The sequence below is a fragment of the Genypterus blacodes genome, unplaced genomic scaffold (assembly GCF_046128005.1).
Source record: "Genypterus blacodes isolate CSIRO-AG114 ecotype Tasmania unplaced genomic scaffold, CSIRO-AGI_Gbla_v1 ptg000133l_1, whole genome shotgun sequence".
NCBI lineage: Eukaryota > Metazoa > Chordata > Actinopteri > Ophidiiformes > Ophidiidae > Genypterus > Genypterus blacodes.
In genome coordinates this window covers 5911148-5927264 of record NW_027466935.1, presented here as the reverse complement: position 1 = coordinate 5927264, position 16117 = coordinate 5911148, and the positions used below count along the sequence as shown (strand labels likewise).

At 44.7% G+C, this 16117-nt stretch overlaps 1 protein-coding gene across 1 annotated transcript in view; it reads left to right on the top strand.

Moving 5' to 3' along the window:
- Positions 1 to 16117, top strand: part of wdr7 (WD repeat domain 7) — a 54757-nt gene that overhangs the window by 10349 nt on the left and 28291 nt on the right. The window contains exons 11-21 of the mRNA XM_076163680.1: positions 90 to 205; positions 496 to 628; positions 745 to 965; positions 1140 to 1335; positions 2643 to 2857; positions 3637 to 3864; positions 3956 to 4249; positions 4353 to 4549; positions 6422 to 6519; positions 11751 to 11869; positions 12121 to 12244. Coding sequence (XP_076019795.1) covers positions 90 to 205; positions 496 to 628; positions 745 to 965; positions 1140 to 1335; positions 2643 to 2857; positions 3637 to 3864; positions 3956 to 4249; positions 4353 to 4549; positions 6422 to 6519; positions 11751 to 11869; positions 12121 to 12244 — 1941 coding nt within the window. The remainder of the gene's footprint in view (positions 1 to 89; positions 206 to 495; positions 629 to 744; positions 966 to 1139; positions 1336 to 2642; positions 2858 to 3636; positions 3865 to 3955; positions 4250 to 4352; positions 4550 to 6421; positions 6520 to 11750; positions 11870 to 12120; positions 12245 to 16117) is intronic.

The window sequence follows — 16117 nt, the reverse complement described above, 5'->3', positions numbered from 1 at the left end:
GGCTCTCACAGTCTGTCTCGGCCTGTCCCTATCTCTCACTCTCTCTGTCCATCTCTCTCTGTGCCTGTCTCTCCTGCTGCCTCTCTCAGAGCTGCAGATTTCCTCCACAATCAGTCTTCAGGAGTCCTTTGATAAATTGACCCCAGTGTCTTCAGGGATCATCGATCAGCTCAGCGTCCTGCCTGGAAGAGAAGAACCCATTAAGGTGTGAAGTCACACACAGTGCTGGTCCACTGCACCTTTTAGCCAGAAACACACCTAAGTCACATTTACAGTTGGAAAATCAATCAATATTGATGCATTTCATATATTGAGAATATGGAATAACCAGTTTATTTAAATCTCTACTTTGTAAATAGTACTGTTATTTGCTTCACTGTTTCTGTTCTCCATAATCTTTTGGTAAACCTTCAGGATCATGCAGAAATCTTTCAAAGTCCCTGTCCTTCTCTGATGTCTGGGTTTGTGATGTAATTACTTTGTTTGTTTCCTCAGGTGACAGCCAGCGTTTACATCCCCTCTCAGGGTCGACTGGTGTGTGGGAGAGAAGATGGCAGCATCATCCTGGTTCCTGCTACACAGACGGCCATAGTTCAGCTGCTGCAGGGGGAGCACATGCTCAGGAGAGGTCAGACCTCCTGACCAGCAAAAACATATCCATTCAACTCATTTTGATTGTCGGTTTAAATGAGTATTAATCATAATAATAATGCTTATCCACTCTCCCTCCATCCTTTCCTCCAGGCTGGCCTCCTCATCGTACCCTGCGTGGTCACAGGAACAAAGTCACCTGCGTCCTGTATCCATACCAGATTTCCCCGAGGTACGACCAGCGCTCCCTGGTGTCTGGAGGAGTTGACTTCTCCGTCATTGTTTGGGACATTTTCACCGGCGAGATGAAACACATCTTCTGTGTTCACGGAGGAGAGATCACCCAGCTCATCATGCCACCTGAGAACTGCAGTGTAAGGCATCGACATGACACTTATGTTTGTTTGTTGTCGTCTTGCTTTAGTGGTTGGTCGGTCTGTACTGTAGGTGAATTTGTTCCTGTTTTGTAACCCCAGCAAAGAACACGAATGGCAGTTGGAAGTTCTTGTAGTTTAATCCCTGGTGCATTCCGTCCTGTGTGTGTCCAGACTCGGGTGCAGCACTGTGTCTGCTCTGTGGCCAGCGATCACTCTGTCGGTCTGCTCAGTCTGAGGGAGAAGAAGTGCATCATGCTGGCGTCGCGACACCTTTTTCCCATCCAAGTCATCAAATGGCGGCCAGCGGACGACTACTTGGTGGTGGGATGCTCCGACGGCTCCGTCTACGTGTGGCAGATGGACACAGGTGAGAACCGTCGAGTCAAAGAGAGGAATTGTGATTATGTCATCTGTAAATTAACATAATGTTTATAACTCATAGTGTGTGTGTGTGTGTGTGTGTGTGTGTGTGTGTGTGTGTGTGTGTGTGTGTGTGTGTGTGTGTGTGTGTGTGTGTGTGTGTGTGTGTGTGTGTGTGTGTGTGTGTGTGTGTGTGTGTGTGTGTGTGTGTGTGTGTGTGTGTGTGTGTGTGTGTGTGTGTGTGTGTGTGTGGTGGTAGTAACAGCACTGGAGATTGCAGGGTAGCTAAGTGTGAAATTAAGGAAGGTGTGTGTGTGTGTAGTCAGGCATTGGACATGTAATTGGACCATGACTCACAGGCCCCTCACCTCTCTCTCTCTCCCTCTCTCACACACACACACACACACACTGATATATTGGTGTCCCAGGTCTCTTTGTGGTGTGTATTGGCTCTTCTCAGCCCATTTGAGAACTGCCACTTCTCCTCTCACTCAATACCAGAGCCAATACAGATGTCGGCGCCGTCTACTGCAAACGACATCTCTCTCTCCTACCCGCTCTGTCTAAATCTCTCACTTCTCTGTGAACAGATAGAAAACAATCTGTGTGAATCTGTGACCACTGTCCTGTTCAAGTGTGACTAGAGAGTCGAGAGGCAATTGCGAGGACAAGAAGAGTGAGATTGAGAGAAATTGAGAGAATGGTTTATTCATTAAAAAGTCATACTAAGTACACAGCATCAAGCTAAATAAGCGCTGTGTTGTAGCCCCTCCCCCTTTTTAGAAAGTTGGCCGGGCACGTCGGACATCTTTGTTTGAAGCAGGCCGGGCACAAATGAAGCAGCCGCTATTGACAAAGCACCCGTTTGCCATAATGAGCTGTTAGTTAGAGCGGTAAACACGTCACATTAACACAGAGAGGCAGATTAGAGACGAGGAGGAGGAGGAGAGTAGGGGAAACGAGGAAGAGGTGGGTGAGAGGAACATTTGAACAGGTTAGAGGACACAGGAAGGAGAGGAAGGGAAGTGTTATGGAGTGAAGCCAGCACAGACTTGGGTTGACCCACAAAATACTGTCTTTTCATGATCTCTCTCTCCCTCTCCCTCCCTCCCTCCCTCCTTTCCTCCCTCCCTCCCTCCATCATGGGCGAGTGACACGCATTACATGTGACGCACACTGTGTAGATGGGCCATTTCACTTGTTCAAGCCTCTCTCCGCTGCATCACAAAGTCCATTTTGCTGAAAGTTCGAGTCTCGGCGCAACCTCGTCTCAAACAGGCGAAAGTGTTGACAAGTGTTTGCGTGTGTTTCCAGGAGCGTTGGACCGCTGTGTGATGGGCATAACGGCGATAGAAATCCTGAACGCCTGTGATGAGGTGACGCCGGCCACTGTTGACACTCTTAGTCACGCCGCAGTAAACCTGAAACAGGCCATGACTCGCCGCAGCCTGGCAGCCCTGAAGAACATGGCTCAACATAAACTGCAGACGCTGGCCACCAACCTGCTGGCTGCGGACAATGCTGACAAGGTACACACACACACACACACACACACACACACACACACACACACACACACACACACACACACACACACACACACACACACACACACAATCTGCCCAAACTACTTCAGTGGAATAAGTTAATAATAATCGCCTGCTGATATACTTTGGTTTCTTATGTTACAGTTTAAGGAAAGCTGTGATTATCAGCAGTCCACATCCTTTGTCTCTGTGTGTGTAATGTGGCTATTGACCTCTAGATGGCAGGTGTTATCCACCACACAACACACACACACAGCGAATGAGAAAGGCATGAGAGAGGAAAGACGACACAGGCATACCATTAACACAACACTCTGACAACTGTGTGACATTAGTTTGATACATTTGTTCAAAAAAAGTAGATTATGTTGTGGCATTGGGTGATAGGAGGCAACAGCTTCCTCTGTCTCCTCCTACACACACACACACACGCACACACACACACGTCTCAGGTCAGAAAAGACTTTCCTTTCCTAAGGGTAAAAGAGTATCGGATTTATGTGTCTGTGTGTGTCTCTCTCTCTCTCTGTGTGTGTGTGTGTGTGTGTGTGTGTGTGTGTGTGTGTGTGTGTGTGTGTGTGTGTGTGTGTGTGTGTGTGTGTGTGTGTGTGTGTGTGTGTGTGTGTGTGTGTGTGTGTGTGTGTGTCAAATTTCTCCATGTCACAACACACTGGACTACCCCCCCCCCCGTTAAAGCCTAATAACTACAATGAACAACGTTACTATCTTATGACTTTGCATTTCTTCTTCCTCTCCTTTAGGGCAACCTGCCAAAGTACTCCCACAACGCCCTGGTGGTCCAGGCTATGAAGACAAACGTGACGGACCCCGACATGCACGTGTTGTTCTTCGACGTCGAGGCGGTGATCATCCAGCTGCTGACGGAGGAAGCTCAGAGACCCAACCCAATACTGGTCTCCCCGGAAACCCTGCAGAAGAGCCAGAGCGGCACGGACAAGGGCGGCTCCTTCAACAAGATCTTCAAACAGGTCAGGGAAATAAAAAAGGGCAAGTTGAGCCAAACATAAAAGGAACCAGGGGGATCTTATGGCAAGGATCTGATTCCTTCCTGTGAACTAGGTGAAGGAGACCATGAAGGAGACAATCAAAGAACACCTGCTAGACGAAGACGAGGAGGAAGAGGAGGAGATGAGGAGGCGGGAGGAGAAGTCCAAGTCGCTGAGTCTGCTGGAGTACAACCTCACCATGGATACGGCCAAACTCTTCATGTCCTGCCTGCACGCCTGGGGACTCAACGCACAGCTGGACGGCATCTGTCAGGACAGGCTGGGTATGCTCAGGCCACACTGCCCGATCTCCTTCGGCCTCATCTCCAGAGGAGGACACATGTCGCTCATGCTGCCCACGTTTAAGGTACCCGCCCGCCTGCCTGTCTGTCTGTCAAACTCACCGCCCCCTTGATTTAACGTGAACTGGATGTAAACCTCTCTGTCCACGTCTCTCTCTGTTTTTCCAGGAGTCTTTGCTGCGCCAGTTGTCCCTGGCGACCGGCAGGAAGCTGACTCTGACAGACATCGTGGGTAAGGGGACGTACGGCGTCTCCAGGGCGGTGACCACGCAGCACCTCCTGTCAGTCATCTCACTGGCTAACACTCTGATGGGAATGACCAACGCCACCTTTGTCGGAGAGCACATGAAGAAGGCGCCGACCAGGTAAAGCAAGCGAATAACACACAAGCAAACAGTTGGTGGTTAGAAAAATAAAACCCCTTCCTTCTAATCAGATCCTCCAGTTTAAATCAAGCACACACAAAACAAGCTGTTGTAGAAGTCCTAACACTGAACGAATACACAATACCTGTTCTAAGATGAAGCTGAGGTGTGTGTGTGTGTGTGTGTGTGTGTATGTGTGAGAGAGAGAGAGAAACAGAGATACACATCTGAAGGTGATTGTTTAGTCTGTGTGAGCTCTTATTGTGCTGGATTGAACACGATGTGGAGATCCTGCTACCGAGTTCCCTGTCTGGCGTCTGCTTCCTCGCTCGCCCTGTCCAAGGTTGATGAAATGGTTATGGCGGTAAACAGCTGGAGAGAGAGAGAGAGAAGGCAAGAAGCAGAATAAATGATAGAGACCGGCTGCCGGTTGGTATTTGTTGGGGGAAAATTAGATTTCCTCATCCTTTGCACCTCGTGTCCAAGCTGGAGTTCACGCTGGAGTTGTCGCGTCTTTATTTGGTAGAGTGTGTGTAAAACTGTAATGCCTTTGTTGTGTTTGTGAGCTGACGGGGACTACAAGTGCTTTCATTCTTTTTTCATTCGTTAATTTCCCAAAATGTGTCCTTAAGCTTACCATGGGCAAATAAACTGCCATGTCTGAGAGAGAAAGTTTGAAGAGACACAAGACACAGAGGATAAAATGTGTAGTTGTGTGTGTGTGTGTGTGTGTCTGGGGTTACAAACCAAAGCTCAAAAAGTTCATTATAAAGTAAAACAAAGATCGTCTGTCTGTGTGTCAGCTATGGTCAATATTTGAAGGCGTTTGGGGGATTTGTCTGGTGTGTGTGTGTGTGTGTGTGTGTGTGTGTGTTATCTGACTCCCTAACAGCTTCTGTCCTGTGTGCTGGAGTTGGAGATAGATAGAAAAACCGGTGAAATCATAACAACCCCCAAAAAACAAAAGGAGAAACCATTTTGTTGGCCCTAGATGTTCTGGTGAAAGGGCTCGTTTGTAAACTGACAGATGGAGGGGGAAGTCAACATCCAGTCTAGAAACTTTGCGAGGCCGTTTTATTTTTTGAAGCCTCGGACACAAACATCTCGCACACAATAAACAGAAGGGGCTGGTCGAGAAAGAGAGAAGGAGAGACAGAGGAAAGATGAAAGGAAGGAAGGAAGAACGTTGTACATCCCTCCATGAAGTCTGCATCTGCTACTAAATGTGTTCCTTACATCGAAAAATATCCAAGCCTTCATCCACATAGCCAACAGTTTATTGCTTTACCTAATTTAGAAAATGTTTTAAAAAATATAGGACTTTGTACGAAGAGGAATTCAGATAATATTAATGTTTTTATGTCAATCTGATCATTATTCATCAAATTCTGGCTCACACTGCCTTATATGGGTGTGGCCTATACTGCTTCACTGATGCTGCACTGATACATAATAACAATAAAAGTCAGGCATGGTCGGCCAATATGGGAAGGGATTTACAAATGGCCACATGGTGGAGCCGTCCACATCCAATACCAAACGGGTCCTCCGTCGCCAGATCACCCGTCTCTTCACACAATTATTGCAATTCGTTTCGTGGTTTTTACAGATCCTGCTGATGAAATGGATTGGGAATGTACAGAAAAAATCTATTGAGTAAGAATGGAGTGTTTAAATGAAGGCATGGTGACAAAAATGATTACGTACAAATACATACTAAAAATTAAACAAGTATAAAAAATCATGTGAAATTGTTTGCATTAATGTATTTCTACAAGTGCGTGTGTGTGTGTGTGTGTGTTTTTTGGTTTGTCAGTGTCTGTCTGTCCTTTTAATATTTGATGCGTCTCTCCTTTGTGTTTGCTCCTGCAGGCCTCCCAGACCAGGAGGAACCCCAGAGAGTCCTGGCAGGGTTCCGGCCACTCCTCCTCAGCCTTCCAGCCCGGCACTACAGGCCCAGATCAAACAAGGTAAGTACACAGGCAGCGAGGGGGCGCTCGGTTCACACATCCCCCCCCCCTCCCCTCCCCCCCAGGGCCCTGCGGGACAGGTGGGGGTGGGGTGTTTCTAATGCAACCCAAAGGCAGTAAAACCCACAGAGAGTTGAAAAGGAAAGAAAGGAAAAAAAAACAGGAGACGGCCACAGTCTTCCTCATTGCACAACCCTTTTTAAAGGGCTCTTCTGCTGGTTTCAAATGAGACCTCTTGACGTAGCACCTGAATTTCTATTTAGAAATACTATCGTCATACAGTTTATTTTGTGAGATAATGTTTCGCAGACACAGGCACATCTGGGTTTTAAAAACCCTTTCAGTTTCACAAGGAGGCCTCATAAAGCAAATGCTTCATCTTTACCTCATCAATAATCAATTAATTGTTAAAACCGCTGCATTTAATAATGTCTCAAAGAAAGCATTTGCTGTAGCTGTTTCCCCTTTAAAAAGAAAATAGCTGTTCAACATTAAAATAAAAAAATAGATACCTTTCCTACCAGAATTGGAATGCAAGAAAAAAAACATCTGAATTGTCTTTAAATGTATTACTTCATTCATTTATCCATTAATTGATTACATTTATGCAACAACTACAATTTTAGGAGGGAAACAATTCTAAAGGCCTTTTGAAACATCCTTCCTGGTAAATTACTGGGATAATCAGCATTCACACATGTAGGTACATTCAGTTTACACGCCATGACAATGCGGGAGTAGACAAGTCTTTACGTCTGCAATGTTCCTGCTCTCATTCACACACACAGACTTACAGGCATCTCCCCTCCCAATGATACACGGTCCTGATGTGGGAATATGGGGGTAGAGAGTTCCCTGAATATCGATCCCCCTTTCCCATTCACACATGCCCCCGTGCAAGAAGCATCCCTGGACATTTCAGGGAGAGACTGCATGTGTGAATGAGGCTTTTATGTGTCAAACACTCCACAGTTGTGGTTTCACAGTAAGCAATTTGGTCAATGTAGTAAAAAAGAAACACGGAACAGTTCCACATTTTTAGAACACGCGTTTGTGATTCTCCCCCGTTAAACACGCCGAGCCAAAATTAGAGCGTCGTTGTTTATCTTATCTGAGTAGCTCCATCTGGGCACAATCAAAGTTCCACTCCATAATTTTTGTGTTGTGTAAAATTGAGCTAAATTCAAAATAACTTTGTTCTACATATTGAAATCTGAATTTATGATAATGCTGCATATCATCCCTTTGTCTTACTTAGTTTGAAGTGATCAAAAAACATTGATCAGTCAAATTTTCATGTCATTTATTGTGTCCGTTTTACAACAATTGTCAACGGGTCAAAGATTTAAAAAAGTTGTTAGCAGGTGTAGCATAGTAGCAATGAAAGAAAGAGGCATAGAAAGCAAGCACGATAAAGAAACAGCCATACTATTAGAGAAAACCACTTTGTGTCTCTGTAGGGGTGATTTTAACCAGCCGTCACCATCTGCCTATCACACACACACACACGCACACACACGCGCACACACAGATTTACAATACATGCTATTATCACAACACCTGGAATGACACACAATCATAGTCACACCAGGAAAGTAATGTTTGCCGCACGCACGCACACACACACACACACACACACACACACACACACACACACGCACACACGTGTCGGGGTGGCTCCCTCAGGTGCCGAGGGGTATTGGGGCCTCAGTGCTTTTGTCAGACCATAATGAAGGCTAAGCGTGACAAGCATGTGGAGTTCTTCACGCCACACGCATATTCAGCCCCACACAGAGCAAACGTTGGGCTTTGACCTCTGGGGGGGCCGGAGTGGGGGATGGGTGTGGCAGCTCACAAAGTTATGTAGGAGAAAGTTAGGCAAGAATAGAGGGATGACATTTTATAGATTTAAAATAAAACAGCATTATTTCTTTTGCTGAATATTTCATTTAGCTGATTTCATAGTTTTCTAATTAGTATTTATCAATAAAGCCCTTGAAAAGATTGGAGCCATGAATGCTTTGAACCTTCTCTGTGTTTGTAGGAGAGCGTCCTGCAATCATTGTCATTGTGATTGCTGTTAGATCACTGTTAGAACTTAATAATGTTTCACTCCAACCTCAATATCAGCAGTTACTAATGTCCATAATACTTAATCATGAATCAAAGCTGAATTAATGACCGTATGTCCGCGCACACATATGTTTGTTACGCTGACGATGTCATTGGCTGCAGCTGGTTTGTCCGTTTCCTCTCCGTGCTGCTGACCGAACTGCGCTCTTATCTTTCTTTCTCTCTCTCCGTATATTCATTCGTTTGCTGCATTGCATCAGCCTGCTGCCTGTCCAACACCCCCACCCCCCCGCCTCACCTTTTCTCTGTTTTCTTCTTGAAATATTTGAATCAGGTCGATCTATTTTGTGTGTTTGTTCTGTGTCTGTCTCAAAATGTGACTTAAAATGTTTTTATGGATGTACTCAAAATAGGAGCTGCTTTTATTTGTTAAATAAGTTGTACCCAGTATTGGGTTGTTTTACTTTGTTTGGAAAGATTATTTGCTGAGGTTAATGACTGAATAGTTAATCCCAGAATATTATTATAGTTATTCTAGCTTCTTATGTGAGACTACCAAATGAACACTCAGTATAGTAGTAAATAGAAGCACATGGTGTTTTGTATTGTAATTTGTCCTTTTTAGATGGAGTTTGATTATCTCGTGATAATTCCAAAACGCTTGATACTTTTTGTGCTGTTCTGTTAAAAAAAAAAAAAAAAAATTGAGTCTTAGTCTCTTAACTATTACTACTAAACTTATGTTTAAGACACACTTCATATATTTAGAATATATCTTAACATGTGTTCATATATTGACTATTTGATTTGATTGAAATACACATTAAATGCTTCTATTAAACAATTCTATTAAACACAGCTAACATTCTGTGTCAGCATCCTCCAGGATTCTGCCGCTCCAGCACCTCAGGAAAGAGTTATGGTGTCATTTCATGTCATTAGTTTTTATCCTTAACCTCTTAATCTAAATAAACACAAACATGTCTGCTATTTAAATGAATTAAACCGTATCTATGCTTCTTCTTAGTTTTTTCTTTGTCCTCTTTTGTCTTTATTGTCTTCTTTCTTCTCTGTTAACTTCTTGATTTGTATGGTATTGATTTATATCCCTCTAAACTCTTCTTTCCGTCTTGACTGTTTCTCTCCTTTCTCCCTTTCCAAGCTGCTGCAGCCAGCCCCAGCGCTGCTGCTGGGGCCCTGGGGGGGCCCGGGGTCCCTCCTCCAGGGGCCCCTTGCTCCCCCGGCCCCTACCGTTCTACTCATAACTTCCCCTCAGTCAATGAAGGTACAGACTGAACTGACCACTCAGGGATTGTCTCTCAGCCTTCTTCTATTTACCTTCCTCCCTCTCTCCTCATCGTCTCTCCCTAGCTTCCTTCCCTTCGTTTGTGTTCCATCCCTTCTCCTGAGGTCCTAACTATTTATCTCTCCGCTCCTCTTATATCTCCACTCGGTTCATCTCATCTAATCAATATTTTTTACCTTTACCTACATATTTTTTACCTTTGCATTGATGAATGCAAAGGTGTCTTGATCCGGACCGTCAGTCTCTTAGGATTCCGTTGTGATTTTCAAACGAATCTAAGGTTTGCTTGTGTTTTCCTCGGACAGCAGTGTGTCTCTGGGACTGGAAAGTCACCATCAATGCAACAGAGTCAAATGTGAAAGGATATGAACTACAGCCTCGTCTCTTCATCCACTCTTTGTTTTTCTATTCTTCCTCTCACATCTATTTTTCTTATTAAGTCCCTTTCCATTTCAACTTCCTTCCCTTTGGAGTTGCATTTTTTCCTGCAGTCCCAGTCCAGTTAAATTCAGTCGTCTCTCATAGTTTCTTTGTCCTTGTTTTGGTCTGAAGCTATATGTTTCTGTATGTCTGTATGTTTCATCAGCAAAAAAGTAGATGTTTTCCACAAATTTTGGAAGAGTGAACCAATCACAGTCCAGTCCTGTGTGATGTCTGTGCAGTAACACAGTCCTGTTTGTTTAGTTGTCTGTCTGTTTGACCTGTCTGTCTGTTTACTTGTCTGTTTGCCTCTCTGCTCCACACCTCAGCATGCCTGTGCTCAATATCTTTGCATGCTTGCTTTTTCACCTCAAAGAAAGCAAAAGCACTTCCCCGCCCCTGTCTGAGCCCAAAGCAAATTCTGCAAGAACATATATTTCTTAAAGTTCCCTGTAATCAACACTTCGACATCCCGCCTTTTCACACAGAGCACGTTTGCTGTCATTTGCGTTTCATTTTAAAGTTAGTTTTAATAAACTAAACCCTGCTCCAGAGCTCAGATCAGCTTATGTTTGATTTAGTTGGATTTAATTTAGTTTACTTTGGTGGTTGAACTAAAGTGGAATGACTTTACTAACAGAAACCCAGATACTCACCCTAATCTCCCTTTTTCATCAGAATACTTGCTTGTACCAGTCAGGCTCAATCATCCAACCAATGTTCTCTAATTATTTAGACGTAACACAACAAACACAACAGTTTTTCAGCAAATGTCCATAAGGTAAATAAAAGTGCGTCTTCCAGTTTTATTTAGACTCAAACAGACTCATTCTAAGGAAATATCAAATGTAAAACGGTAAGAATGCTTGCAGAGCCTTGTCCCTAAAAGGTTAATGACCAAGACCACCAATGGTGAGTGTTTCTTCAAGCCAGCCAGTTCTCTCCTACAGTATATTTTCAAAATAAACCTCTAAGTGTTCTTTGTATATATTTGAATAACACAGGTAAGTTCCATTGTGTTCTCTGACAAAGAAATTATTGAGGAATTTCTTTGCCGCTCAACAGTTCCTCAGTGTCCATCTCACAAACATTCATTTAACCAATGTTTCTTCCCTAATACCTGTATAAAACTGCTCAAAACTGCTTTATACAGAGGCCCTAAAGTGACATTAGCAAAAAATGTGTTTAATAGGTTTCTTGTCTGCACCAGATTCCATTTGTTGAGCCACCAGATAGTCTGACCTTCAAAATTAGCTTTGGATGCTAATTCAGAGATAATGCACCAACGATAACCGGAAAATACCTCATTAGTCTTAGTTTGAAGGTTTTTGTGAAAGATGTTAAGGCTTTGGTTCACATTAAGATTTAACATGACTATAATGTGAGTATATCTTAACTGTGTGTGTGTGTGTGTGTGTGTGTGTGTGTGTAGGTTGGAGTCAGCTAGCTGCCATGCACTGTGTGATGCTCCCTGACCTGCTTGGCTTGGACAAGTTCAGGCCTCCTTTGCTGGAGATGTTGGCCCGCAGGTGGCAGGACCGCTGTCTGGAGGTAACACACACACACACTGAGATCAGAATATTTCAGTTTGATATCGCTGATGTCGGAGGAGTGGATTCTCTGAGGTAGACAGACAACGCTAAAAGCTGCTCAGGAAAAGCTTTTTATTGCTAGATGGCGCAATTAGTTCCTCTAGTTGTCAATGTTGATTTTGTGGATGTGTGGCGTTGGCAGCACACGGATAGAGCGACATGGATTCCTTTATCGTTTTTAGCTGTGTAACAGTCCTCTTGTCGTTTCAGGTGCGAGAAGCGGCACAAGCACTCCTTTTGGCCGAGTTAAGAAGGATCGGCCAATCAGGGCGTAAGGACACCATTGACGTTTGGGCTCCGTACCTGCCTCAGTATGTGGACGCCGTCAGCTCCCGTAAGTCCACACACTGCTCAGTCTACAGTGACTGTCACCGAGCGTCATCTAACAGTGTGTTTGTTGAAGATGTGCACACTGTGATGACCGAAACAGACAGCCAAGCAGAGACACAAACAAGCAAATAGACAGGTCTATAAAGGATGGATAGATTTGAAAGGTAATTGGAAGTTTTTGATTGGCGCGTTGCTGAGATGTGTGTGTTTGTGTGTGTTAGATACAGTATATTGGACCACAAGCAGAACAGACATTAGACAAACCTGGATGTGTCACACAAACAAACCGACGTTACAGACAAACAAACGGATACCTGTACTGTCTAAGCTGTCACATACTTTACTTTGTGTGTCATTCCTTCCTATTGACAGATAAAAGGAACTTCAGGTTGTTTACTCTGCTGTTAGAAGATGTTTAGGTTCTTTGCACATGCTGCATCTCTCTCTCTGTCTGTCTGTCTATCTCTCCCACCCACCTCCCTCTCCATGTGTCTATAGTTAGACCTGCTGATGGGAATAAAGGTGAATCTCTTTTACTAGAAATGGCTCTCTAAAATGGTGTGTGTGTGTGTGTGTGTGTGTGTGTGTGTGTGTGTGTGTGTGTGTGTGTGTGTGTGTGTGTGTGTGTGTGTGTGTGTGTGTGTGTGTGTGTGTGTGTGTGTGTGTGTGTGTGTGTGTGTGTGTGTGTGTGTGTGTGTGTGTGTGTGTGTGTGTGTGTGTGTGTGTGTGTGTGTGTGTGTGTGCACATGCGCGCGTGTGTTTGGAGGAGTTGCCCTGTGGTTTCTGAGGATGCTGGGGGGCTCTCAGGGGACCAGTCGCCATGGAAACGGGCACCGGTCAGTGTTGTGTTACCACGGTAACCCTCCTGGCGGGGGAAGGATGGGGTTGGGGGAGGGGGGAGTGATGGACCGGTGACCTCAGGGGATGTGCGAGGATGGGAGAGAGAGAGGGCGAGGTAGCGAGAGGTCAAAGGGTCAAGGAATGTAATGTTGGTGCTGCGGCGCTGGAACAGACTGAACTAGATAGTGAGATGACTCCTGCTGCTTCCTGGACATCCTGAGAAAGTCAGCGAGCAATAAAGCTGAAATAAAACGGCACTGTGTGTTACATGTTCACAACCAAACTGGATTAATGTGATTTAAGAGTTTCCTTTCTCTCCATCCTCTTTTTTTTATCTCACTTATGTTTGTGCTCTCTCTCTCTCTCTCTCTCTCTCTCTCTCTCTCTCTCTCTCTCACCCTGTCCTTCTCTCCCTTTGTCTCTAGCATTTCTCTATCTCTCTCCATTTCTCTCTATCTCTCTCCACTTCTCTCTCTCACTCTCTCTCTCCATCCCTCCCTCTTTGTCCCTCTCCTCCTCTCTGTGGTATTTGTGGTATTTGAAGGAAGACACCTGTATTTAACCTTTTAGCGCTGGGGAAATGTCACCAACTCAATGACAGAATCCAACTTTCACAGCTTGAGACATGCACACACACCACACACATCCACGCACACACTCACATGCGCACACACAGCAATGGACATGGCTGACCTTTCAGCTCTCCTGTAAGTGTTTCAAATGCTTATACACAGGGAAAACAATATAAATGGAATTGTTAAGCTCAACAAGGAGATGAGGGATTAAGACAGACAGACAGACAGAGACAGTGTGTTGTTTATAAACGAAAACGTTTATAATCTCCAGAGGATGAATGTACTTTCATATTTAGGTGAAATATCTTAGAATATGATGACATTAGTATTAAGCTCACATCAGTCAGTACGGCCCAAACTGGCAAGGTCCTGTGTAGACTGAAGAAAGAATGACTGCTGAGTAAAATGGTCACCATAGAGAGGATGCAGGGGGGCCTCACTCAGGATAAACTTTATACACACAAGGTAGAAGACAAGGTAGAAACACCCATAAGGGCACTTTTAATTGGTGGGGAAAGAGGAGCAGGGCGGATGAAGGAGCGTCACAGGAAGCTGGGGTTGTGTGTAACGAGTTTGGCTGTGGTGAATAATGAGGATGTTACAGTAGGGTCGGCAAGAAAAGGTAGAAACGCCCAAATGGTGCATTTTACGGTTGGGGCAGGGGGGAGGAAGGAGGGTCCGGGTAGGCTGATGTTAGGGGTGATGGGTACGGCTGGGGTGAAGGAGATGAAATGTGCGGGGGAAGACATTATGCGAGGGTTACGAGAGTGCACCGGCAACATTCCTACAGTCACCTCCAACGACCTTTACTGTAGGCAAGAAGCCGAGCCACGACAGAACTAATCGGCTTTGCTTCACCTTTGTCAGGCTGGCTTATGCAGTAACCATTAACAAAGGTCAGGGTCAAGAGAAGGAGCGAGTTGGCATCTGCCTTCCTCAGCCTGTGTTCGCTCAGGTCCGGCTCGACACGACCTTCTCCAGGGGAAAGAGCAGCCGTGAGGTTTTAACTACAAGTGTGGGAGGAAAGAGACTCCCAGAATTGAAGGTGGAAGAGAAATAAAAGCAACAACTAGCTGAAGGCTGCACATTTTCTCAACTTTTACCTCTCCTCCTTCTCTGCGTTCTCACTTCTTCAACTGTGCCAATGCTCCTTCCTCCCTCTTCACCCATTTTCTCATCATCTGAACATCTGCAATTTACCCTTTTTTTCCCCCCTTTCTTCTGTTTATTGGTTCATTTCATCCTTCCATCTCTTTCCTCATCCCTGCTCCCGTCTTGTTCTTCTGTCCCGCCTTCATCTTTCTTCATCTGTTCTTTTCCACAACACCTTCCCTGATTATCTTTCTCAGTTCTCCTGTAGCATAAGAGAGAAAAATTGTCCTTCCTTCCTCTACCTGCCTCTCTCTCTCTCCTGTTTCACCCTTTGCTCTGACCTGGAGCTCAGTGCTGTCAGGGAGGAGATCATGGTATCTGTCCTGCCCCAGGATGCACCTCAGTTGGGATCAAGGTGTCAGAAAGTCCTAGCTGAGCAGGTGGAGGAACAGATGAGATAGAGAGGGGGGGGGGAAAAAGAAAAACACAGGCTTTTTTTTCCATGAGTTATGTATTAAGGCTTTAAGTCTTCAAACATTTATTATGTCACTAAAACCTTTTTCAAAGTGTCAAAGTAATCAGTGTATAGCATGTTTATGTATGAACTGTCAAACAAAACAATGTATCTATTGTTTTCATTGTGTCTTTACTCTTTACTTAGGGTTTTGGTATTTCCTTCTGATAATTAACAAATTCAGGGAATCATAAAATGCATCTAGGATCGAATCGGTCCAGAATTAGGAGAAGTGAAAGCCACAGACAAAAGAGAGGAGGTTGAGAAGGAGGAGGGAGAAGCAGGAGGTGGTGACGCTCAAGGTCCTCGAGGTTAACAAGGCATACTGGGAGCAGTGTGTCATGGCTGACATGACAAGTTTGACCTAAGAGCAGCTCACAATGCCAACTCCTCCCCCTCCTGCTTCAACTCCTCCTGTCTGTCATCCACTCCTTGTCCCTTTCCTTCTATGTTCTCACCGTTTCCCCCTCAAATGAATACCGTGTGTGGTCTAAACATAAAGAAAATGTCAGTTTATGGTGAACATATAAATGTAACAAACACGCACAAGAAACAACATAGCACAACGTCTGAAAAAGGAAAACGAGGAGAAACCTTTGCTTCAGAAATATCATTTGTCTCTTTTATCTAGTCTCAGTAGAGCATCTGTTAGTTTTCAATTACATCCAATGAAGTTTTTATCACTTAAGCATACGCAATCATCAACAACTGTGTGTGTGTGTGTGTGTGTGTGTGTGTGTGTGTGTGTGTGTGTGTGTGTGTGTGTGTGTGTGTGTGTGTGTGTGTGTGTGTGTGTGTGTGTGTGTGTGTGTGTGTGTGTGTCACACACACACACACATTGAGTGTATTCAATTAT